This window comes from Lynx canadensis, chromosome B4 (assembly GCF_007474595.2).
Source record: "Lynx canadensis isolate LIC74 chromosome B4, mLynCan4.pri.v2, whole genome shotgun sequence".
Classification (NCBI taxonomy): Eukaryota; Metazoa; Chordata; class Mammalia; order Carnivora; family Felidae; genus Lynx; species Lynx canadensis.
The window spans coordinates 12,678,737-12,702,073 of NC_044309.1; the positions used below are offsets into that span (position 1 = coordinate 12,678,737).

A 23,337-nucleotide genomic window follows, 5' to 3' on the forward strand; every position below is an offset into this window, starting at 1 on the left:
GTCACCCCGGAGAAATTTACAGAGACAAAAACGTCTGCCAGGCACGGGAGCCCGAATGCAGCCAGTGGAGCCCATTCTGGTCCTGTTGTCCTATGATTCAACTCCCAGACGGCCGTCAACTTTTCCCAGGCTTCCCCACGGGCCCTCCAGCAAACTAGAAACTGAACAGAGCCCCATCAAGGGATCCCTCACCCCTTGACCCAGCGGGCGCGGACAGAACCTAACAGCCAGTCCGAGGGGACGTGTGAGGACCAACAGAAGAGGCAGGGATCGTGAGGAAAGCGATTTACGTGTATCTGCTGGACGTCAGGGGTCAGAACGTCTAACCGTCCACGAGACTAGAATGCTCTACGCCTACGCTGGCAGCTATAAAAGGAACGGAATTTTGGTTTCGTTACTTTGCTGTGCGTCACTTCTTAAAGATCTCAGGGAACCTGCACCTGATCCCCTTGGTTTGTGGGTTAAGAGCAAGCAGCTGGAGCCAGGACAGAGAAGGGCTCGGAGCCTCAGGCCCTTTTCCTTCAGATGCGTCCTGATTCTAAGGTGGGGGCAGGGCGAGAAGCAAGAGTAGCTCAAGTCTCCTCTCCCCTTCCTGCCCCGCCCCCTGAAGTCCGCCTCATAGAATCTGAACACAAATCAAACGCCGCGTGGAATTCTGCCCAAAGAGGAGTGCCGTTTGACTTCCGGCACCCACCTTCCCCACGTTCCTGGGACCACCGCCAGGGTGAAAAGAGAGCCCAGAGAACTGGCCCGTCTACACGGACAGGGACGGAAAGGAGCCAGGTGGGAGGTAACAGCGTTCACGCAGCTGCTTTGGGAAGGAAGGGGTTTCCCAGGAACAAACGCTCATGTTTTTGGTGGGTACACCCTTCTGGCAACGAGGATCTTGTGTTTAGGACATCCTTCCTCACTGATGAGGAAAGCTGACATTCTAGAGGCTGGAAGAAGGGGGCAGAAGGTCTGAACAGGGGACTCACCCAGTCTGCCAGGTTAGGATGTGGTGGGGACTGCTTGGGGGCGTCACTCCAATTTCACTCGACGGCGTTGAGCTTCTCTGGCTTTGAGGTAAGGCAGCTGCGGAGGGGTGATGCAGAAAAGGGGGGGTCAGACAGCTCCAGTGAAGGAGCTTCTTTCCAGAGATGCTGGGTATGACCCCGTGGCAGGGTCACAGTGGGGGCGATCCCCTCCCCCACCGACTTTTGGCCAATTTGGTCTTCTCCAAAGTATCTTTCTCATTAAACTTCAGATACAGCTTCTTAGACCTTCGAAATATGTTTAGAACTTCTAAAATATGCTCTCAAAGAGTTACCTCATCACCAGGCAAGTGCTACAGTTTTGACAGAAGGGAAACACTCCTGGTTCCTTGTTCCTGTCAGACCGCTAGTGCTTTGAACAGTTACAGAGGCTCATGTTTTTTAAATGATGCGAGCAACGCACTCATTCGTTCTTTCTCCAAACCCTCCTGCGAAGTCCCGGGCGAGTTTCACTGGGCTTATTTTATAGATGAAGGAGGAACACGGAGAAGGTTCTAGGACCTCCAAGTCCATGGTTTCTTTCATGATTGCCTGAGTCACTTTTGTTCTCCTCTCTGGAACCTGTCATTTGGCCAATGTGCCGCCATAATAAACGAATGAGTCACTGGGGACACGGGGCATAGAATGCGGGAGCCGTGAGGCCTGGTGCACCCAGGCAGCCGGCCGGTCCCTCCTCTTTGTCCCATTCATTCCAAGGCCCAAGAATCCCCTCCTGTTCCCCAAAGGTGAACCCCATTTTCTGTCCTTCCCGATCTTTATCCTCACTTAACTCTTTCCCATCACAAGTCAGATCCTGACTTGGAATCCCTTCTGTGTGCTGATCACTCTCATTTTATTCTTCTATTTTAAAAAATCATTTTATTATGTCTCAGCTGCCTCCCTTTTCTTTCCCTGTAGTCTGTCTAAGCAGAGCCTCCTGCCTGGACAACCCCCTCCCCCCCCTGCCCCGGCCCAAGTGTGCTGCGAGCCCTGCGGTCACTGCTGAGCACTGGGGGTGGCTGTCACCGCTGTTCTTTCCCAGAGAAGCTACTAGCTTCTGAAGCAAAGGGTGGTGTTTTCCGTTTTTACTTTTTTATGTTTGGCACTGCTCAACGCTCTGAGTACAAGGAAAAAAGCCTAATTATGAAAGCTTTAAAGGTGTAGTATCGAGGTACTGAAAGCACTTTATAAAAACTCTTTTGGTCACCTCCTAACATCCCTGACATGGGAACCCAGGAGCAGTTGGGACTTTAACCCCCCCTTCCCCCCTCCCCCCCACCAGTCGGTCCCACCCAGGGGACACGGCCCAGTTCCAAGGCTCCAGGACGCAAGGCCATGCCTGGAACAAGTGTCCCCCTGGAAGGGGCCACTCGGGTCTGTAACGTACTAGTGTCTCTTCACCAGGGTAAAGGTGCAGCTTTGACTGGAACAAACCCCGAGCCACGTCGGCACGGGGCTTCTCTGATGTCTGTCCTTACAAGAAGCGGCCGGAGGGAGGGTTCGCATCTCTACCTAGGATGCTGAACCGGGGGCGACTTGGCCCAGCCCGCTGGGGAGGGTCGGAGGCGCTGCCTCCTCCTCCCCACCGGCTCTGAGATCTCTGTCCCCCAAAGCCAGGGGTGGGACGGGAGCGCGTGAAGGAGAGGGGACCCGAAGGCCCCCAGTCTCAGCCATCTGACAGCCCAGGTTTCTGGAACTAACGATCTCAGAATGTCCGGAGGCCCCCCCCCCCGCCCCTTCCCCCCCCCCCGCTCACCTGACGTGGCCTTGCACATCTGGGGCATCCTGGTGACCCTGCTGTGCGCCACGAAGGTGCTCTGGGAGGAGGTGCTGTACTGGGAGCCGCTGTCCGAGGAGGTGGAGCTGGTGTGCGACAGGCGGCTGTGCTCCTTGTGCGAGGCCGTGGAGCGCTGGTACCACAGGCGCAGCTCGTCCGAGACGGCGGCGCGGCCCGCGCCCTTGTCGTGGGCGCCCTCGCGGCCCAGCGACGGAGTCCGCAGGATCTGCGAGCGCGACGGCGTCAGGCGGCCCGCGTCGCCCTCGTCGCCGCCGCGCCAGCTCTCCCGGAACAGGCCGCCGGCCGTGTACGAGTTGGACGTCTTGAACTGCGCCTTGACGCTGTAGTGGCCCTCCTGGTCGCTCTCCAGGCTGCGCACCACCACGGGCGTGGCGCCGCCCTCGATGTACAGCGGGTACTCCTTGATGCGGTACTGCGAGCTGGGCTGGCTCTGGCTGTGCAGGTAGACGCCGTGCGCGCCGCCGCCGCGCGCCGCCAGGTTGGGCATGCTGCCCGAGTTCGCGGCGCCCAGCGCGCCCGCCGCCCGCTGCCGCTGCCGCTGCCGCGCGCGCGCCTTCGACGGCGAGTCCTCCGCCAGCGTGGAGTAGTTGGCGTTCATCTGCGCCGGGTAGTAGTGCTCCGAGCTCGAGTGGCTGGTGCAGGAGGAGCAGTCGTCCATGGGGTCGGAGCCGTTGCTGCTACGAGTCCGCGGGGTGTAGAAGTCGGGGCTCCCCGTGTCGTTCTCCGAGCCCAGGAGCTTGCCCTGGGACTCCAAGCTGGAGCTCCGGTGCCTAAAGTGCAGGGCGAGGCTGTGCAGCCGTGTGGGGCTGAGGTCCACCGACCTGCGGGGAGACGGCGGGCGGGCGGGCGGGTGGGTGGGTGGGGGTGCCCCGGGGAGGGGCGCCTGGGGGGACGGGGTGGGCGCAGGCTCTGCGCTCGTGGGACCCAGGCAAGGACAGAACCCGCCGTCCAGAGCCGCCGGCGAACCGCACCGAGGAGAGCTGGGCGGGAGCAGGGTGGCCCTGGGAGTCCCGCCGGGCGAAGGCAAGGGGCCGGAGGGACCGCAGATCCCCCGACTGGATGCTCGAGTATGCGCGGGGGCGGGACAGCGGACGGCACCCACAGAAAGGTGGCCTCTGGAAAGGCACCCTAATAGCCTGGCTTTTTTTTTTTTTTAAACGGCGCAATAGGATTCTATAGATGCGAAGAGAACCAGGAGAATCCGTGCCATCAGATGAAATGCCCACTCTTTGAAGAGCAAGAGAAAGGCCGACTTAGCGCACTTCACAGGGTTCAACCAGATACTGTTAGGAAACCCACGTAGGTTCCCATCCGCCCGGAACAGCTAACACTTAAACCTGACGGCTGCACACACTCCTCATGCCACTACTTTGTCTATGATCCACTCTGCTTAGAGTCCACACTGTAAACATCCATCAGTGTCACTGGGGTGGACAATGCTAGGACACATGTGACATTCAGGGCGGCCCCACTGGCCAAGCACAGGAGGAGGTGAGTTCCTGTTCTGCCACTCAGGGTAGAACGTGAAGTCCCCACCGAGCGGCTCTTCGGGGCTCAGGCCTCACTTTCCTCCCCACGGTCTCGGTCATCTGCTCCGGCCGTTCTAGCCCCCCGGGGGACATGCTAAGTGCAGGCCTGGCCCTGGGGCTCTGACCTTGCTCTTCTCGGATGTATCCTCAGAACTGGCTACCCCATCCATTCAGGTCTCTACGCACATGTCACCTTATTAGAGAGAACTGCCCTGATGCTTTCACTTAACGGTCACTCTTGCCTTTCACTATGTAGCCCCCTGTCCATTTTTCTTAGTGCGTATCACCACGGGACAGACCTTTTTCTTTCTTGCCACTCTCCCCTACTAAAACGTCAGTCCGTTGAGAGCTGGAGTGTGGTTTCTTTCGTTCACTGTTCTGTCCCTACGGTTGTACCTCGTGCATACAGGCAAGTGACAAGTATGCTACCTGAAAGAATGAATCAGTCTTGCCCGGCGAGCTCCAACTTATCCTATACAAACCCATCCTTGGAGCCACAGTCCCTACGCAATCAGTGCGTATGCAAATCCCTACGCAATCTGATCAAATCAAATGATGGCTTTGGTTGTGCCTCTTTTCAGAAAATGCAGGAGTGATTCACACTTCACTTCTGCCAGTTCCTTTTCCTCTTCAATGAATTTACACCCTGAGACATTAAAAAGTCCAGGCCTCAGCGGGAAGACACATGAAGACTAGAGAATAAATACCACCCCCTATCAGTGCAAGGTCGTTCCGTTTCCAGCATGTTCCCTGCTGATCTGGATAGCCTCTCCTGCCTCCATTTTGATTAGGAAAGCTCCCTCCGTGAGGCGTCTGGATGCCTCAGTCGGTAGAGCACGTGGCTCTCCATCTCGGGGTCATGAGTTCGAGCCCCACTTTCGGTGTAGAGATTGCTTAAATAAACAAACTTTAAAAAAATTAAAAAAGAGAGGAAACTCCCTCCATGCCCACTGTTTCCAGAAGCCTGGAGATTTCCCAGGTGACTCCCGGATGTAGACCCTGGGATACGAACGGGTCTCGTAGCTAACAGGGGCTCACCGCTGCCGTCCCGGATTCTTCTTCCCGCTTTGCATTAACGAGAACCTACCTCACTGGTTCCGGCCTGACCCCAGTTTACCGGTTCTTTGGGCCAGTTTGGGGGGCATTGCCCAGGTTAACAAAGGGAGGTCTGGTCTAGGGACGGAGGTGGCCCAAAGGCCTGGTACACTCACCTCGTGGAATGAACATAGTGGGGACTCCGGACCCGCAGGTCTGGTGTGGACGGCATGCTGGACTGGGAGTTCCAGTGAGGGAGGCTGCGGATGGGGCTGTTCTGGAGGGAGCTACTGCCCCCGCCTGCTTCTGCACAGCTGCCCGTGCTGGGGAATCGCTTGTGACTGCTGCAAACCAGAGGATGCCAGGCTGGTCACGGCCACACACGACCGCACCTCTTCCCGGGGAGCTGCCCGGCCGCGGACCCCAGCCTTGGTGTCGGGAAAGCTCGCCTCGGTCTGCCCCCCCGCCCCCAGATTCCTATTCTGGCTCTCAGCCTTCGCCCCAGTTGTGGGGGGGGGGGGGTCCTCGGCCCCGACCTGCACCACAGTGTGAAACCAAGACCCTAGTGGGGGCGCCTGGCTGGCTCAGTCAGAAGAGCATGCGACTCTTGATCTCAGGGTTGTGAGTTCAAGCCCCCCGGTGGATGGAGAGATTACTTAGAAAATAAAAATCTTCAAAAAAAGAAAAAAAAAAAAAGAAAGAAACCCTCATCAGCCTTGTGCATAACAGGCAGTGGACTGTTCTGTGAAGTTCCTGCCCTCAACCACAGTTTCTGTTTTCCAGCGGACAAATATTTACCTGTCTGGACAGCCACTGGGAGCTTTAAAGGGTGTAATTAAAGGAAATGAGAAAAACAGAGAAACAGACCAAAATGCCTTCCAAAAATCTCTCTGCAGTATCAGCTGAGTAATGAGCTGATAATGCACGGCTAAGATTACAGCTGTCTGGCCCTGGAATCCTGTTGGATGATGCTGTAGGGTTCTGAACCACTTTGGGATTCCTGGGAGTAGACTCTCTCTTGCCTTTTCAGAAGGGCACTGCCTAAGCCTCCCTCGTTAATTTCCGTGTCATTTCACAACATTAAGACCATCTGCCAAGACACTGTGAGCCCCAAACCCCCATTCCCTTTTGCACGACCGATCTGCACCTTGACAGGGTCAGCAGCAGAGGGCGCTGCGAGCGCAGCACTGTTTTAAGGCCGCCCCAGGAGGGAGGGAATAAGCTGGTGCGGATTCTGAAACTTGTGGGTGCTATTTGGGACAGCCCTTTGTTTTTTCCCACAAGCTCATGTGATCTCCCCGACCCAGCTCACCTGGAATGGCCGTGGGAGGAACGTTTCTTGACTTTCTCGTAAGGCTCATCTAAAGAGGACTCACTCCACATTTTGGGCTTTATGGGGGATTTGTCGTAGTCGCTGCCGTGATAGTGCATCTGCCGGAGTCCCTCCAGGGACTGGGGAGGAGGGGGCCTGTTGTGTGACGGTGGTCGAGGAGGGAGTCCCTTGTGAGGAGACTGTAAGGGGGACAGTGTGCTGGTGACCTGAGAGTCTTCTGCACAGAGATGGAGAGAGACGAACTGAGCAAAGGTCCCTCCCACCGACCCAGACAGATCCTCCCACCCCCACCCACAGCCGCCCCCCCCTCTGCAATCCAGACAGGCGTTCGCTCAATGACCACATTCCACCCCCGCCCCCCACAATCCAGACAGGCGTCCGTCCAGGCAACGAGCGTACCCCACGGCTTCCCCAGTTGCCGAGACAAGTCAAACCAGAATGAACCAAACCTAAACTTCAAGCAGCAGCCTTCAATGGGGAGAGAAGTTTTCACTTTTGATTAGCTACAGATGGAGTAAAGCCTGAGTGCCAATAAATCCCAACAGCAAATGATTGCTTCATACCAAAGAGCAAAACATAGTCATTAACATGTTGTAAAGTTTTCATTCAATAGACCTGAAGCGTCTAATTTGGTCTGGGGGAGTTTCAGCTCCAGGAGGGTTCTGTTGTGTTTGCTTCTATCACCTCAGTGCCTGGAATGATGCTCAATAAATACTTGTTAGGAAAAAAAAAATGAAAGTTATGTATGTTGCGCATCATTATCTGTTGGCAGTTCTAGGGATCTACTCTCTCTGCTTTTCTTTGATTCCAGGCTGAGTGGGGAATGTGGTCTGAAAGCCCTAGGAAGACTCTGGAACTTCCTACGCACGGAGGGGTCAGGATGAAAATCCTGTGTGAGAGCTAGTCAACCGTCAGGGTTCCGAGTGGGCAAGGCTGGGAGAGAGACGAGGCAGGGGTTAAGGAAGATAATCAGGGTGAACAACTGGGGGGGTGAGGGAACAGCAGTGAGCAGGGGGGGAGGGGGGGAAAAGTCAGTGCTCATTGTGAAGGCAAAGGGCCGGGTCTGAAGGGAAAAAATACACAGAAGCAAACCCCAAAAGCTCCAACCACCTTTCACTTGGCCCCGCAGTCCATTTACAATTCATATTCTTATCCAAAGCCTAATTCTCCATCCCCCAACCTTGAAACCCAGCATCTATTATGCGCCCGCCCCTCCAATCAGTAAAGCAAAGAGCCCCTAGGAGGGGCAAGCCTGCAATGGTCCAACTGAGGCGATGATGCCCCTTAGGGGGTCCGGAACACAGGAGGAAACGAGTCGCCATCCATGCACCCACGTTAGCCAACAACAACACGTACCTCCCCCAACTCTTGTCTTACAAAGGAATCTCGCTCAATTGTTGTTCCCTCGTCTGGAGAGACTGAAGTCCACAGAGGCCAAAACCAGGGCCGGATCGCTCGTACTCAAAGCCCCTCTCCCTGCTCCCCCACAGCCTGGCTTCCTCCCCACCCGCAGAACTATGCTGAGGACAAAAATATTATGACCTGATTGCTAACAGCAGGGCCAAGACCATTGGGTAAATAACCTGCCAGCCTTTCCCCACATCAATAGCAATTATTTTCATCCTTGCAATTCCCATCATGACTATGTGTCGGGCAGACCTTTTAAGGTTTTCTGTCTCAACAGCCACTCAGCACTGCCCACCTGAGGTTTTCCTAAATGGCAGAAAAATTAACTGCCACTTAATAGATTTCCATATCGTCAATGTCCTGGCCTCCCAAGTTTTGATTTAAACCCACAGGAACATTCTCAGAGATGGTCCCATGCCTCGAATTCTTTCTACCCCTGTGTGTGGTGGTGGTGTGGGCATGGGGGATGAGTTCTGTTTTTCTAAGAATTTCCCAAGAAAATATCCTGATAACCGCTGGGTTTTCAGAGGTCAATGGCGAACAGGAAGACAATTTCAAGGCCTGACCAGGAATCTAAAGGGACATCTTCTCTTTGGTTTTCAAGATTTCTCAGGAAGGTATGGAAGGTTTTTCTTCCTGCTACTCCCAGGCTTTCCTAGTGGGCTTCAATCTTAGACTTGTGATCCAACCAAAGACCATGTCTTTCCTCCAGAAACTATGAATACTCAAAAGGAAACTGCACATGGTGTTTAGTTAAAACTGTGGGGCGCCTGGGTGGCTCTGTTGGTCAAGCATTCAACTTCGGCTCAGTCATCATCTCACGGTTCTGTGAGTTCCAGCCCCGCATCAGGCTCTCTGCTGTCAGCGTGGAGCCCGCTTCGGATGCTGTCTCCCTCTCTCTGCGCTTCCCTACCTTGTGCACGCGTGTTCGCTCTCAAAAATAGACACTAAAAAAAATTTTTTTAAATGCGGTTTTGGCAACTATAAAACAGAGAACACCGTTCATGGACCTCACCTCCTACCTCTGGGCCATGGGAAACACCGAAGTTCCTACAGACCCGAGCTGACGCGGTGCCCACCTACCCCCAAGTGGGTGAGTGCTGCGAACCAGGGACTGGCGGGGCACCCTGCTGTCACCTCAGCCTGGCTCTGGTCTTCCCACCGGGCTGTGCCAGACTGCATACAGCTTAATCCCCGTTAATCCGTGTCCGAGTTCTGAAGCAGGAAACGGACAACCTACCATCCTCTAGCACAAGGGCATCTGAGAGGGAGCTGTCTTCACTGGCAATATTTCCATCTGAGAAGAGAAAGAGCAAGAGTCTATGAGTTCAGCCCACCCTTAGACAAAGACCTACTTGTAAAAATCATACGTCTGGGACCGTCCCACATCCTCCTCTTTCTAACCAGAAAGAACACACGGAGTACAATCAAAATGCTGTTTGGCGTTTCCTTTGACAGTCCCTGGGGTGGGTCATTAGCTCATCCCTCGCTCCTGACACCGCGATGTGCCAGTCTTTGTGTATCTGCACTCTTGTTTCACTGGACCCTGCCGTGCCGAGCAGCTTAATATCCAGGATAAAGGCTGCCCGGCCTGGTTAAGCCACATCGTTGTCCCGGCCCGATCTCAGGGCGTGTTCCAACCCAACCAAAGGCAGTGAACTGCTATGTATTTGGTACACGCGAAACTAGCTAAGGACTTGGCTTTGGTCTTGTGGCAATAAATGTCTTCTCCGTAAACTTCTTAAGTCGTTAGTGGTGAACGCAGGCTGCTAACTATAGCTTCTATCTCCCCAAAGCTTATTTTTATAGATACTAGTTAACCATGAGAACGTGCCCAAGAGGGAGCCAGTAAAATAGTCCTCCCCTCTTAACATCTGGGGAAACTGAGGCCACCGAGGGGGAGTGGTTTGTCTGGAGTTGCTCTGTTCAAAAAGAGCAAAGGTCCCAATCTGAAGTTCCAAATTTAGTGTTTTAGCTCTTGAAATAAAACACCAGGGGTGCCTGTGTGGCTCAGTCAATTAAACGTCTGAGTTTGGCTCAGGTCATGATCTCACGTTCGTGGGTTTGAGCCCCGGGTCAAGCTCTGTGCTGATGGCTCGGAGCCTGGAGCCTGCTTCCGATTCTGTGTCTCCCTCTTTCCCTGCCCCTCCCCCACTCATGCTCTGCCTCTCTTGCTCTCGGAAAATGTTAAAAAAAAAACAAAAACAAAAAGAAAAGAAATAAAACACCAGACTAAGGAACTAAGAAGAACTGTAATTATTCCTCTAATTCAAGTGTGGCAGAAACATTTTGAGGCGGTGGCAAAATATATCCTTGAGCACTTAAAAACAATGGCTGCAAATTTGCATGGGACCATGTGCCGCTGGGACAGATACTTGTTTAAATATGAATTCTGTTGTCAGCGCTCACAGAACCGCCTGGGCCGGGCAGGCCGGGAACCAGGCTCTTCTGGGGCCGACCAGTGACAGGTCTGTCCCTGTGGTACCCCTCCCAAACTTGGCTCTGGCGACCGTGCTGGAGGTTTCTGCAGAGCTGGGCCTCCCCAAGGAGGTCTCACAGAGGCCTCAGACGGAGAAAGGCTGGCTGACTGCAGCTCTGTTAGGACGTGGGCAAGCAAGTGACAAAGTCTTGGCCAAGGCCAACAGGGCAGGATGGGGAAAGATGGTTATTCCAAATTTCCTAGAAGAAACGATTTCTTTTTTTTTTACGGTCTCTTGTTTTTCTAAACTACGAAGTTATTTTATTTGTATTGTTTGGTGGGATGGGGGCAACTGGGGGGCAGAGGCCCTGGTAGAGCCTTGCTTCCCTCGTTTGCCCACATTTTAAGGTGACACAATTGTGCTCTACGTATGTTATAAGTACATATGATTTATACGTATGTAATTGTGGTAAAATATACACGCCGTAAAATGCACTGTTTTAACCGTTTTTAGCTGAACAGGTCAGTGCTGTTAAGTATGTTTACACTACTGTGCAACCATCACCATCCCTTGAACTTTTTCATTTTTCCTAACAAAACCTGTACCCATGAAACACTAACTCCCCATTCCGCCTCCCCCTCCAGCCCCTGGTCACCTCTATCCCACTTTCTATCTTCCCGAAGAAGTATTTGCAACATGCGTAAACCATGAAGGAGTATCTGACGTAGGTTTCAAAGAGTTTGCTGACATAGGAAAGAAGGATTAAAACAGTTTGGGGGACTCGACGGCCGTGGGTGGATTCGGGGGGGTTTCTTTCTAGCATTTGCCAAATGTAATCACCCGAGCTTCTAAACCCTCCTGACCAGGAGTCGTGACCTCAGGACTCTAGACAATCAGAGTGGGGTGGCCCAGTCCTCCCGGGGTTCGGCTTTGGGACAGGGGGCCCTTGGAGACAGCCCGTCTGTGGAGGACACAGGCTCGGCGGGGGTGCTGGCTCGCAGCGGACCCCAGCCACCCTCTTTCCTTCCAGACACGGGCAGGGTGATCAGGTCCCCGAGGACATCAGAACCTGGGCAGGCACGGTTAGCTGAGCCTAGCTCCCAGTGAGGGCCGATGAGAGCATGTAGCTCATGGCTGCTGGCTCTCCCAGGGCACAGCGGACAGGGATCTGGACAGCTCGGTTTGTGGGATCCTCTGGTGTGGACCTGAACACGCTGTGTTGTTCCTATCTGGTTACCGGGCCTTATGAGCTTCACTTTCTGGACCAAAAATAAGGCACGGGGGGTTAAACAGCTTGCGCGGGTCATGCAGGGAGTCAGCTGTGGACCCGCTCTCGGGGCTGGTGCTGGTGCCAGTGTCCAGGGGCCCCTGTGGGGAGCGGGCTTAGTTAGCACTGACCGGCGATGATCAGCGAAGCCCTCTGCGTGGGTTTCTTCCCAGACTTGATGCGGTTCTCATTGATGGCATTCTCGATCTCCTGCAGCTTCCTCAGTGCGTTCAGATAAGAGGTTTTCCTTTGTTTCTTCAGTTTTTTGCTGACGTTGGGGTCACTGGCGAGGCGGCGGGCGGCCTCTGTAATCTGGGATTGAATGGCAAATTCCCGTTCCAGGCGTTCCAGCTCGGCCTCCTGTGGGAGGGAGACAGGGGCTTACACTCAGTGGGACGCGGGGCAGGGGGACACCGCCTCCCCACCCCTGCCCCAGGGCCAGCGAGCCCTACTCTTTGGGAGACACGCATCCGAGGAAATCAGCAAGGCCCGGGGCCTAGCCCCAACCTCGCCTGACCCTGCAATGGCCCTTCTCCTAAAACCTCTGGCAGCTAGTGCCCGGGGCACCCCCACTTTCGAGACTCTTGGCTCCCGTTACATTTAGGAGACAAGCGTCGGTCTCTCCACTGGTGGCATCATTGAGAAGCAGATTCCCCTGCCGCAGGCGGGGGGCCACCTGCCTTGGTTACCACCATCCCCACTGCAAGGTTCGTGGACACCAAGCCCTCGTGGAAATTCGGAGCCTGTCTGGTTGGCGCTTCTCACCATCCCGGGCAGGGGGTGCGGTGGGTTCACCGACAGGAGCTCACACGTGTGTGACTCCCCATCCTCACACTCGTGCCCTCTGTCTCTCGTATTTTGAGCCCTCTGTGCTGGGACGTACCCCGCTCACCGGGATCTCTCTCGGAAGCCCTTCGTGCCAGCTCCGGCCGTGCCCACACCTGCTTGTTCTCAGCAGCTCTGGGCTGGGAGGCGCGGACAGGGGGGCGCAGCAGCCCTGCTTCGGGGCGCTCTCCTTCCTCCCCTGGGGCACCTCCCTCCGGCCTGCCGGCTGTGGCTGCCAGAAAACAGCCTGGCGGACGCAGCGGCTGAACGGAGATGGCGTGCCCCCCGCCGCCTCTCCGCTGCTCGGCAGAGGGGTGTTCAAGTACCTGCCCGCGAGGCCCGGGGAGGCCACCCGTGCATCCTGCCCCAGGCGATCCGCAGCCTTGCAAAAACGTGACAGGAAGCGACCTAATCACGTGGGAACCCATCACCACGTCTGTCGGGATGGACAGATCTCTCCAGCTCAGGGCCGGATAAAAAAGGCTCGCCTGTGGGAGGCACGCACCAGGCCGACAGCCTCCATCCATCCAACACAGAACTCTTAGCCGGATTCATTTCCTGTTGAGGGGAGTGGGGCCCAGGAGGGAGGAGGAGGTGAAGATTACACAGAACTGTTCAGGAGATTGATAAACTCCTTCCGGTTCCTTCCAGGGCTGGCTGCACTTGTTCCCCGGAGGGAGAAGAATATGGAAATGGATTCCCGCCCGGGGTCTTGAAACAAACAAGTCACCGAGGACAAAGGCTGCTCTGTGCGGGTAACTCCTGCTAGCAGCTGCTCCCGGGTGGTTAGGAGAGCCCTGGCACCGAGACCCGCCCCAGTGTGGGAGCCCAGGACGCGCTCTCGCCCCTTCAGCAGAGACGAGCACAGAGCCGCGGGGCTGCCTGTCCAGATGGCAGCCTGCTGTGTGAACGGGGAGCCAAGTGCGTGGCTGCCTGCTGCGTGAACGGGGAAGCCAAGTATGTTCCCAGGAGAGACAGAGGCAGGACGGAGCTGGGGGTGGGAGAGCTCTTCGCTTCCTAGAATAGCTCTGTGCATGTTCGTGCCAACTTGGGGGTCCTTCCTTTCACTGAGTCTGGACTGATCTATGCAGGGACAGGTAAGGAAGACAGGGCTGCACATGAGCTTCTCAGGAAAGGACAGTCCTCTCTTCCTGGACAGTGTGAGGGAGCCGCTGGTGAGAAGGCCCTCGGGGCTGCGGGAAGAACAACGGTGCACTCGCGAAGGTGGGGTCTGCTCTTGTAAGTTTAGTGCCAGGCGTCTGTCCGGCCTAAGGGCATGGCAGTTCCTCAGGCAATCCTGCCGACAGCCGGGTTTGAAAAATGCCCAACCGGGTGGTCTCCTGAATCCCACCCACCCTCACCCCCCACCTCGTCCTGACCCCGAGCCATGCATCCCCGCTGTTTCCTCTCTGCTCAGCAACTCTTGGCCGCTGAGCGCGATTAAGCAGGTGTTAAGTAGCAAGTTAAGTGTTTCTCAGGCTCAGAGATGTAAGGATTGGGAAGTTTACCTTCTGGGAGAGCAGCTTGTGATGTGGATGAAGCTTCTGAGGTGTCTACCAGTCCCCCCGGGGACCCGCCAGTGCCAATCTCAGACTGATCCCCTGCTGGCGGCTGCAGGGCACTCGTGTCCCCTTGGGATTCACCCTCACACTCACCCACCGCGGGTGTGACACAAGAATGTGAGCTCCCCCCGATCACTTTTTAGAGTCTGTGCATGGAAACACATACATGGCATTCCCTCCTCCATTGGCTTTGATGCCTGTCCTTTTAAGCCCTCTGTTCAAGAGCATTTTCATCAGTAGCTTCATTCAGAATAAATCTGGAAAGACATTTCCTGGACATGGCCTTGAGGCCTGAAGGTTTGCCTGGCCTTGAATCTCTCTTGGTCTGAGGCTGGATAGCTTATTAACTGGAGGGAGACCCAAGACTCTCCCCCCGCCCCCCTCCCCAGTCCTGACCTCTCCAGCCCCAGCCCCCCACCAACATTTAGTGCCAAAGAGGATGAAAAAGCAAAGCTTCAGTGGGTCCCCTAAAAGCAGACGAGTGACATTAGGAGGGCCCAGCATCTTGCTGAAAGTCTGGTAGCACTTTTCGCAGCAACGTGAAGTTAAGGCCACCGAGGGCAGACCCTGCTGTCTTTCCCCCCGACAACGGGGTGCCTGCACCCGTTTGCTTCTCTGGTGGTTTTCTTCCACATTGTGCTGGGCTCCCAGTAACAAAGGGTCAGGAGGTCCTTAAAAAGACAGGCCCAAGTGTGTGCTGCTGGGATGTTCTTCCAAGCTTAACGTAGCCACTTGTGACAGGCCTATCATGTTCCACACACAACTTCCACAGAAATCAAAATGCTTACTGAGAAGTCCGCGTGGTGCCCTGTCTTCCTTACCTGTCCCTGCATAGATCAGTCCAGAATCAGTGAAAGGAAGTACCCCCAAGTTGGCACGAACATGCACAGAGCTATTCTAGGAAGGAAGAGCTCTCCCGTCCCCAGCTCCGTCCTGCCTGTCTCCCCTGGGAGCACACCTGGCTTCCCTGTGCACACAGCAGGCAGCCACGCACTTGGCTCCCCGTTCACAGAGGAGCAAGGTAACTAATCCTAGGGAGGGGAGCCCCTCACTGACTAACCAGCTAGCTTAAAAGGTGAGATACCCCGGAGCAAAAGGGAAAAGGCATCTGGCATCAGGGAGAATGAAGAAACGGTTACAGAAAGTCTGGAAGCCCTAACACGTGGGACAAATATGGCTGACGTGGCAGAATCCAACAACATCAAGGACACACCTCTCCTTTGGGCAGGATTTTCTGTTCATCCAGTTTGAAGGCCGTCCCGATTCTTCTGCGAACGATGGGTGGTTCCTCCCCCGGGTCCAAGGGATACTCAATGGGCAGTTTGCCTGTCAACTCCTGCGTACGTGCAAGAGCAGGAGAGAGAAGAGAAATCAGAGGAAGGCATGCGCTTGAGTTCCAGGATGCACGTGTGCACACACACGTACACTTTGGTGCACAGATTCCATGCACAGATTCGAAACAGTCGCCTTTAGTGACGCACCTAAGAGCTCCTGAAACGCAATTTCATGTCTCAGAAAAACTGTAGGAACAGTCCTTTCTTTACAGAACCGATGTGCTTTGGGGCGCCTGGGTGGCTCAGTCGGTTGAGCATCCAACTCTTGATTTTGGCTCAGGTCATGATCCCAGCGTCATGGGCTCAAGACCAGCTTCAGGCTGTGCATTGGGATTCTCTCTCTCCCCCCCACCCCCCACCTCTGGCCCTCCCCCGCTCGCACTTTCTCTAAAAAAAAAACAAAAAACAAAAAACCCCAAAACAAACCCAAACAAACCAAAACCAAAACCAAAAAAATCAATAGAAATGGATTTCTAGAGTTTCAATAGAAACTGAAACTTTAATCTATGTTACTGTCAAGGGCATTAAAAAAGATCTGTTGTGTGTTCTCAGCTCTAGAAATCTAACTGTGTGAGTATGAGGACACTGAATTTAGTTGACAGATCACCACAGTGACGATGATCCTGGCTGACGCTGAGGTCTGTGGATGATTCAGGATTAGAACTAGGCTCCATGGTAGGGATGACGTCTGGGAATAAAGATCAGATTTGAGTCAGTGGCTACTCCACTGGTAGAGCCAGGGCATCAACAGCACGGGGTCACTTCCAGGGACCAAGGGAACGTGGGACGGCCACTGTGCATCTCCACTGCACAGGGTCCGCTTCCAGGCAAAGCCCAGCCCCGGGTTGCCAGTCGTCAGTCCATGTCTACAGGGCACAGAGACTCCAGGGGCCACTCTGATAAGAAGAGCTCGGCTGTCTGTCTGCACAAAGAGCTTTTGTGCAAGCAGCCCAGTACGAGTGGCCGGTGGGTGGGACAGCCCCACACGTGGGACCCCAGGTGTTGACCCACCTTTTTTTTTTTTAATTTTTAAATAATGTTTCTTTTGAGAGAGGGACCACGAGCAGGGGACGGGCAGAGAGAGAGGGAGACACAGAATATGAATCAGGCCCCAGGCTCTGAGATGTTGGCACAGAGCCCGACGCGGGGCCTGGACCCACAAACCATGAGATCATGACCTGAGCCGAAGTCGGACGCTCAACCGACTGAGCCGCCCAGGCGTCTGGACCCACTTTCTATAGGAGGACTGATCTGGCCTTTCCCCACCGCTATATGTGTGTGTGCATACATTGGAGTGTATGTGTGTGCACTGGGTGTGTGTGTACTGGTGTGTGTGTGCACTAGGCTGTGGATGTGGATGCACTGGGGTGTGTGTGCGACTAGGGTGTGTGTGCGTGTGTGTGTGAATGTATAAGCACAGGCAGCTCCCTCTCCTGGGTCTCTTTCCTTCTGTGTCCAGGCGACCAGGAAATGAACTCTTGGACTTTTAACTCCTCACTGTAAGCATTTCACAACATAATGGCCAACTACTGAGTATGAAATGCTCTGCAATTTTCTTCCCGGTTTTCTAAAACAGGGAACGTAGTTCAAATGTCTCCAAAGTAGTTTTGTGTTTATTATGCAACACTTTTATCTGCTTCCCTAAAAGCCTGCCTGTAAATAACACAATACACTGGGGGTTTTATATTCTTAGGACTTTCGTTTTTTTACCTCGAAACTTAGAAAAAGGAGGGGAATGTGATTTAACCTGGCCATTTGACTTAGAACCCCAAAGTGTCTGTGGTTTTGCACCAAACTGGATTCAAAAATGAGGCTACTGGTCTCCCACCATCCCCTTGAAGGCGTTTGAGTCAAGCCCTTCATTCTCCATGACTCGTCTGATTTCACATGGAACCAGACCCGCACGGGGCAGGGGCGCTTTCACGAGCTGAGCTCTCGTGGAGGGGTGGTCGGCCTGGTTCCTTCTGCTCTTACGTTGCTCACATCCTGCCGCACTGCACGGCATTTGGGCCGCCTGGCGCCCCAGCGGACAAACGGGGCTCCTCGAGAGGGAGCTGAGGGCATGTGGTGCGTGTGACACAGACAAAGAGCGGGGCAGTTACTGAGAAAGTTCTCCCGCCCCTTCGCTGCGGGGAAGTCGGGAGACTAGCTGAGCAAGCACAGAAGCAATCTGTTTCCTGAGAGGTTATTTCTTCCACCCAACTTGTTTGCTGGTGTCGACACTCTGAGAAGCGGGAGCTCGGTTTCCCTTATTTTGCTTTTATTTTAAGAGAGACAGTGAGACCTTTATAATGCATGCTAACCTTGCCCTGACAGGCTTCTCCAATTTTCGGATGCTGATTCCCTGCTGGGTTTAGGGACGTTTCCTTTACTAAAAACAAAACAAGGCTTTACAAATTATTAAATGCAGACAGACACCCAAGCCCATATTTTTTCATTGCTTTCAGCACAGTCTCTATAAAAAGGTTGCTAATGCTAAGACTATCAGGGAGCAGATCCCCTGGCCGGGCCGGCTGCTTTCCAAAGCTTTGCAGTGCATTTGTGCTCATGTGGGTCAGCTTCGAGCAGGCTCGCGTTTAAATCAAGCCAGCGCGCAATTAAGCCAAGATGAAAAGTAATGCGATCTCATTCTATAGCCCCTTGTTTCACTCTTCCTGCGACAAGGCACTGGGGCTGGGAGGGGAGGGGAGGACACTCGTCAGCTCAGGAACCTCTTTTGCTTCCCATTCCGAACTGTTTCACCAACAGAGCTCTTTGTATAAGGTTAAGCCGAGCACGGTCGCCCTCCCCAGGGTGCCCGCATCCATGTGTGTGCGTACGCACCCCCCCCCCCCCGCCCCGCACAGTAATGAATTAAACAACCAACTTTTCTGGGGTGCCCGGGTGGCTCAGTTGGGTAAGCGTTCGACTTCGGCTCAGGTCATGATCTCACGGTTCGTGGGTTCGAGCTCTGTGTCAGGCTCTGTGCTGACAGCTCGAAGCCCGGAGCCTGCTTCGGATCCTGGGTCTCCCTCTCTCTGCCCCCTCCCCGACTCGTGCTCTCTCTCTCTCTCTCAAAAATAAATAAATGTTAAACAAATACAGACAGTGGGGGGGCGGGGCACAGGGCCAAAATCCCAAGGAAACTCGAGCCTGGTGTATAGAGGCTTGAGGAAGCATTGCTTTCCGTACAATTTAAAAATCTCACCAGGCTAAGACTTCATTTAAAGAAAAAGTGAAAGAAACACCAGATCATGAGTTTTAAAGGGGATCGTATATCAAGTGAAACCTTGGTTTCCTTGCTGATCTCCACCGAGGTCTCTCAATAGGATTTCCCAAGATAAATGTGAAATATAATCAAGACAAACAAGCACCACCATGGCCATAAACTCAGGCACAAAAATTTTAGTTACATGGTGGCAAGCCAGTCTCTCCATTGAGGGAGTATCACAGGAGGAGACGCCTTATAAACTATGGTGCACCGAGTACTTATACGGGACTGCCATTACGGTCATTTGGGTTCCAGTGGGGGTCCCCTTTAGGATTCGGGCAGAGCCACTTATTAATTGCTGTCCTAGTGGTTCATTAAGGCCCATTCCTGTTCGTCACAGAGCACTGGCGGGGCTGTGAGTGTCCCACATCTGTGGACCAGGAGAGGTCCCGCCTCCCTCTTATGCTGTCCGTGTGATCCCCAGCTTTGCCTTTTCTAACTATGCGAGGACAGAGGAGGACACACACGCACAAAACGTGAACTGCTTACAGCTTCTCGAAGGCAGAGCTTTTTCAGTTCCTCCAGCCGCTGGCGGAGAGTTTCTTCCAGAGCTTCCTGCCTGGACTTCAAGGCGGCCAGCATGTCTTTCTTGGCCGACTGAGAGCTATCGGATTCCTGAGAACCTGTCAATAAACAGTGGGGTTAGTAGAGCAGCGGAAGGGGGAGACACATCTGGACCGCGGAGAACCTCCCTGGAGCCCATACTGGGGAGGTGGGTCTCGCCCAGGAATCATGGGAGGGGGACATAAAACAGGTGTTGCCGAGTCCCAGGTGCGAGGAGCCAATTCTTGGCCCTCAGTGGAGTTTACAGCTGCCCAGAGGACTGGCAGGGAAATTTACACCCCTGAAAAAGAAGTTTGTCTTTCTTGATTACCTCAAGATATGTGGTATATGCCTGTCTTAATTCACTAGCGTGTTCTGATAGCCTTTACACAGTGAAGGGGGAAGTTCAGTCCAAGCCAGTCATTTGAATGCACACCTTTAATTTCCTTTTTTCCCTTTAAAAAGTTCAAAGAGGTTGCATGTTTCTCATAAAAAACTTGAAAATCGAGACATGTACAAAAGTAGTCTGTAAGTAAGTCCCCCAGAGATAACCACCGTTACACTTTTTTTCTTTTGACCTTTTTATCTCAGTGCATAGCTTTCAAGAATAAAATTTGATTTTCATTATATATTTTTTAACGTAATACTGGATCACGAGCACCATCCCTCCTGATGAAAGTTATACGTATTTTACCACGCAGGGTGGAAGTATCTGCGTGACGATTCAAGCAGCAGACAGCTAGATATGAAATCTTGGTGGAAGGCAAACTGTGAACCAAACTCGAAAGGAAAATAAGCTAGAATGCCAACCGGAGGAATGTAGGTTGGACCAAAAAAACACTTTCCGGGCCACAGTCTTTGCATTCTGAAGCGAGTTTCCAGCAGTGAAGCTATTCTGCATTTCTACCTTGGTGGGTTCCAACAAGGCCCACCGACGCCCTGGGAATGGAGAAGCTCGGAATTACTTTGCTTCTCATGCCCACAGAGACGGACAGGTGTTATCAGGTATGCGCTCCAGGGGCTTGGATGACGATGCCATTTGCGAGAGCATCAAACAATGCCGAATACCTAGGGGTAAGTCTAGTGAAAGATGTGCGAGATCTCTACAGTGAAACTCTACCCTGCGGAGGAACGATGAAGAGGTCTACCATGGTCATGGATTGGAAGCCTGATGTAAAGATGTCAGTGCTCCAGGAATTAAACAAGACAATCTTTGCAATCCCAGTAAAAGTTCCAGCGGGATTTTCTGGGGAGAGGTGGGTAGGGATTGTATTTCCATATGGAACATTTCGGGATAATTCAGCGATCAGATGACAGATGTGAGAACAATGCAACTGAAATCGCTAGACTCAACTGTTCTCTTCCAAGGGTAAAGAAAGCATCTCAGAATCCTAAGTCTAGAAAAGTCTTTCATGCCTTTGTGTCACAAAGCTCTGCTATACTCACATCATCCCTCTAAATACACTATTCTATACTTTCTTACTTAGTCTTTCAGCAAGAAACCCCATTTTTACCCCCTCAGTTACCCCTCAGTTACCATGCAGGTAGATTCCTATAACCCTAATACTCAAAAAGTCTTATGGCTAAGTACATTTTGACTCCAACTTGGGCTTTTTACTTTTCTCCTCCACCCCATCTTAGCTTGAAATAGAGACGATCTCTCACGGCAGGAATGTACCACCTTTATGCCTCCACAGTGGCTAATAAATATGAGCTGGAACAAACACACACATAAATGTCATCAGCCATAAACTTGGATGCTATAATTAAAGTGCAGTTCAGCCTGGTAAAGAGAACTCGTACCTGTGAGCACCTAGAAGTTATAGAACCTGCCTTCCAAACTTTCAGTAATTTTTGCAGCTCTTCCCCAGTTTCGTCATGCTCAGCTGCAGGACTCCAAGTTCAATCGGAAACCCAAACAAAGAGCCTTGAATCTTACTAAGGCTCCCATTTCCTCATGGTTGTCAGACATTAAGCTGTTACACTCACGCAACACATCGCTGGGACAATACTGCAGTCTCCCCTTCTGATACGGCTCGGGTTTTGTTACCTCTGTAGGTCAATTACCCTGCGCTAGTCAGTACTCAGCTACCTCTAGGGTACACCCACCCAAGGAAGCACAGCTCAGTCACCCGGCATCTTAATCTGGTTCTCCTGGCGACAGTCACCAATCAAAATGGAAGACACAGGGACACCTAATGGGCTTCCCTCTGCTCCATCATCTAAGGCGTTAGTAACGACGTGAAGTAAAGGTTGGGAAGAAGTCAGACTTCAGATTAAAAAAAAAACAGGCCTGGGGCGTCTGGGTGGCTCAGTCAGTTAAGCATCTGACTTCGGCTCAGGTCGTGATCTCACAGTTCATGGGTTTGAGCCCCGCTTCCGGCTCTGTGCTGACAGCTCAGAGCCTGGAGCCTGCCTCAGATTCTGTGTCTCCCTCTCTCTCTGCCCCTCCCCGGCTCACGCTCTCTGTCTCTCGAGAATAAATAAATGTAAAAAATAAATTAAAAAAACAGGCCTGGGGAAACCTGGACCCAATTAGATTAAAGGATTTCTAGCTCCAGTGAAAAATTCACTGTTTTCCCTTTCACCCCTGCCTAACCCCTCGATAGGAAATGATGATTTATTAAGTCTGAGGATTCAGTGTGTCCAAGGATGGCAGAAATCACAGGAACGTTGGACTCTGGGAGTCCAACATCCAACATGTTTGGATGATCTGGTCTCTCAGCTTTGGTGCTGAATTATAGGGCTCATTAGCGCCACTTAAATTATTATTATTTATTATAATTAGTCCAAATACCAAACCCACATAAGAGAGAGTGGATGGCTCAAGAGGCCCTTATCTTTATCTGAAACCACCAACACTGGCTGGCTCTGTTTCCTGCCTTTTTTCTGAAAATTGCCTTATGAGGACTATACCAAGTAAAAGTTTTACAAAGTAACTGAGCTGGCCCTGGACTGGCCATGCAGATTTCTTTTTTTAGCGGTAACTGGATGGTGAGTAGACAGTAAAACAGATCTGGCTTTGATGGGCTCTAAACCACGCATGAGTTGTGCGACCTTGGGCAAATGACCCGCCCTCCTTAATCTGTTGCAAAGACTAAACGAGACCACGCACATACAGCACTTATCACTGTGCCTGGAAAAGGTAAGTCCTCAAGATCTCGGGTAGATTTAACAGGAGTGAAACACACAGTAGAACTAGAAAGAAAGAGACCATTGAAACTACCTCCTCCTTCTTGCTCAAGAAAAGACCTCACTCTGCAATTCAGCATACAAAGGCAGTATTTTCAAACTGTTTCTTGAGCCCCTGAGTCTGCAAATTATGCTTCTGGAGCCACTGCACATGGGGGTGGGAACAAGGTCAAGGAGATTCCGGGGTTCAGGGGCCCCACTCCAGGCTCCTTGGGCCAGGGAGTTCTGTATTTATCTGTTTTATGCATTTGAAAAGAGGCTCCCAGGGCATGTTTCTTTAAAGGAAACCCTTGGGGAAGGGTTCTGAGCCTGAGGGGCTGTTACCCGGAACCAGGCAAACATGGCCACCACAAGATGAAGTGGCCAAGTGCCCAGAGGCAAGGGTACCCAAGTAACAGTACCACAGAGGGAAGCTCAGGGGCATCAGGGGAAGGAGTCCCAGGTCTCTGTGATGCCAAGGGGCTTCTTACCCCCTCCACAGGTGCCCTTGGGCATTCCCTGTCATGGGGGACACATATGAGGGAGGCCAGCAAGAGAGCCTCGAGTGGGTTGGGATTCACGGATTCACTCTTACTCTCCTCAAGTGACAGACAATGACTCTGGAAGAAAGGAAGAAATTCAATCAGGGAAGGGCCTCGGGAGGTCAACGGGAGTCTTACAACAGAAAGGTTCATGAATAAAGAATGATTCTAGATGGAGAAATCATTGACCTGATGAAAGACACAGAAGTTCTCTGTTGCTATGATTTACCCATTGCTGGTTATCTGAACACCTATACGTCTTTGCAAATGGATCACTCTGAGGTTGCTAGTTTCGCCTTTTGGAAGCT

The 23,337-nt window shown here is 52.9% G+C and overlaps 1 protein-coding gene across 2 annotated transcripts in view; it reads right to left on the reverse strand.

The window, feature by feature from the left end:
- The window catches only part of FRMD4A (FERM domain containing 4A), a 215,167-nt gene that overhangs the window by 15,957 nt on the left and 175,873 nt on the right, over window positions 1-23,337 (reverse strand). For both annotated transcript variants that reach the window (XM_030323364.1, XM_032593827.1), the window contains exons 15-22: window positions 19,263-19,396; window positions 15,403-15,525; window positions 11,934-12,162; window positions 9,356-9,412; window positions 6,688-6,925; window positions 5,552-5,719; window positions 2,770-3,632; window positions 978-1,074 (exon numbers count right to left, since the gene is read on the reverse strand). In XM_030323364.1, coding sequence (XP_030179224.1) covers window positions 978-1,074; window positions 2,770-3,632; window positions 5,552-5,719; window positions 6,688-6,925; window positions 9,356-9,412; window positions 11,934-12,162; window positions 15,403-15,525; window positions 19,263-19,396 — 1,909 coding nt within the window. The remainder of the gene's footprint in view (window positions 1-977; window positions 1,075-2,769; window positions 3,633-5,551; window positions 5,720-6,687; window positions 6,926-9,355; window positions 9,413-11,933; window positions 12,163-15,402; window positions 15,526-19,262; window positions 19,397-23,337) is intronic.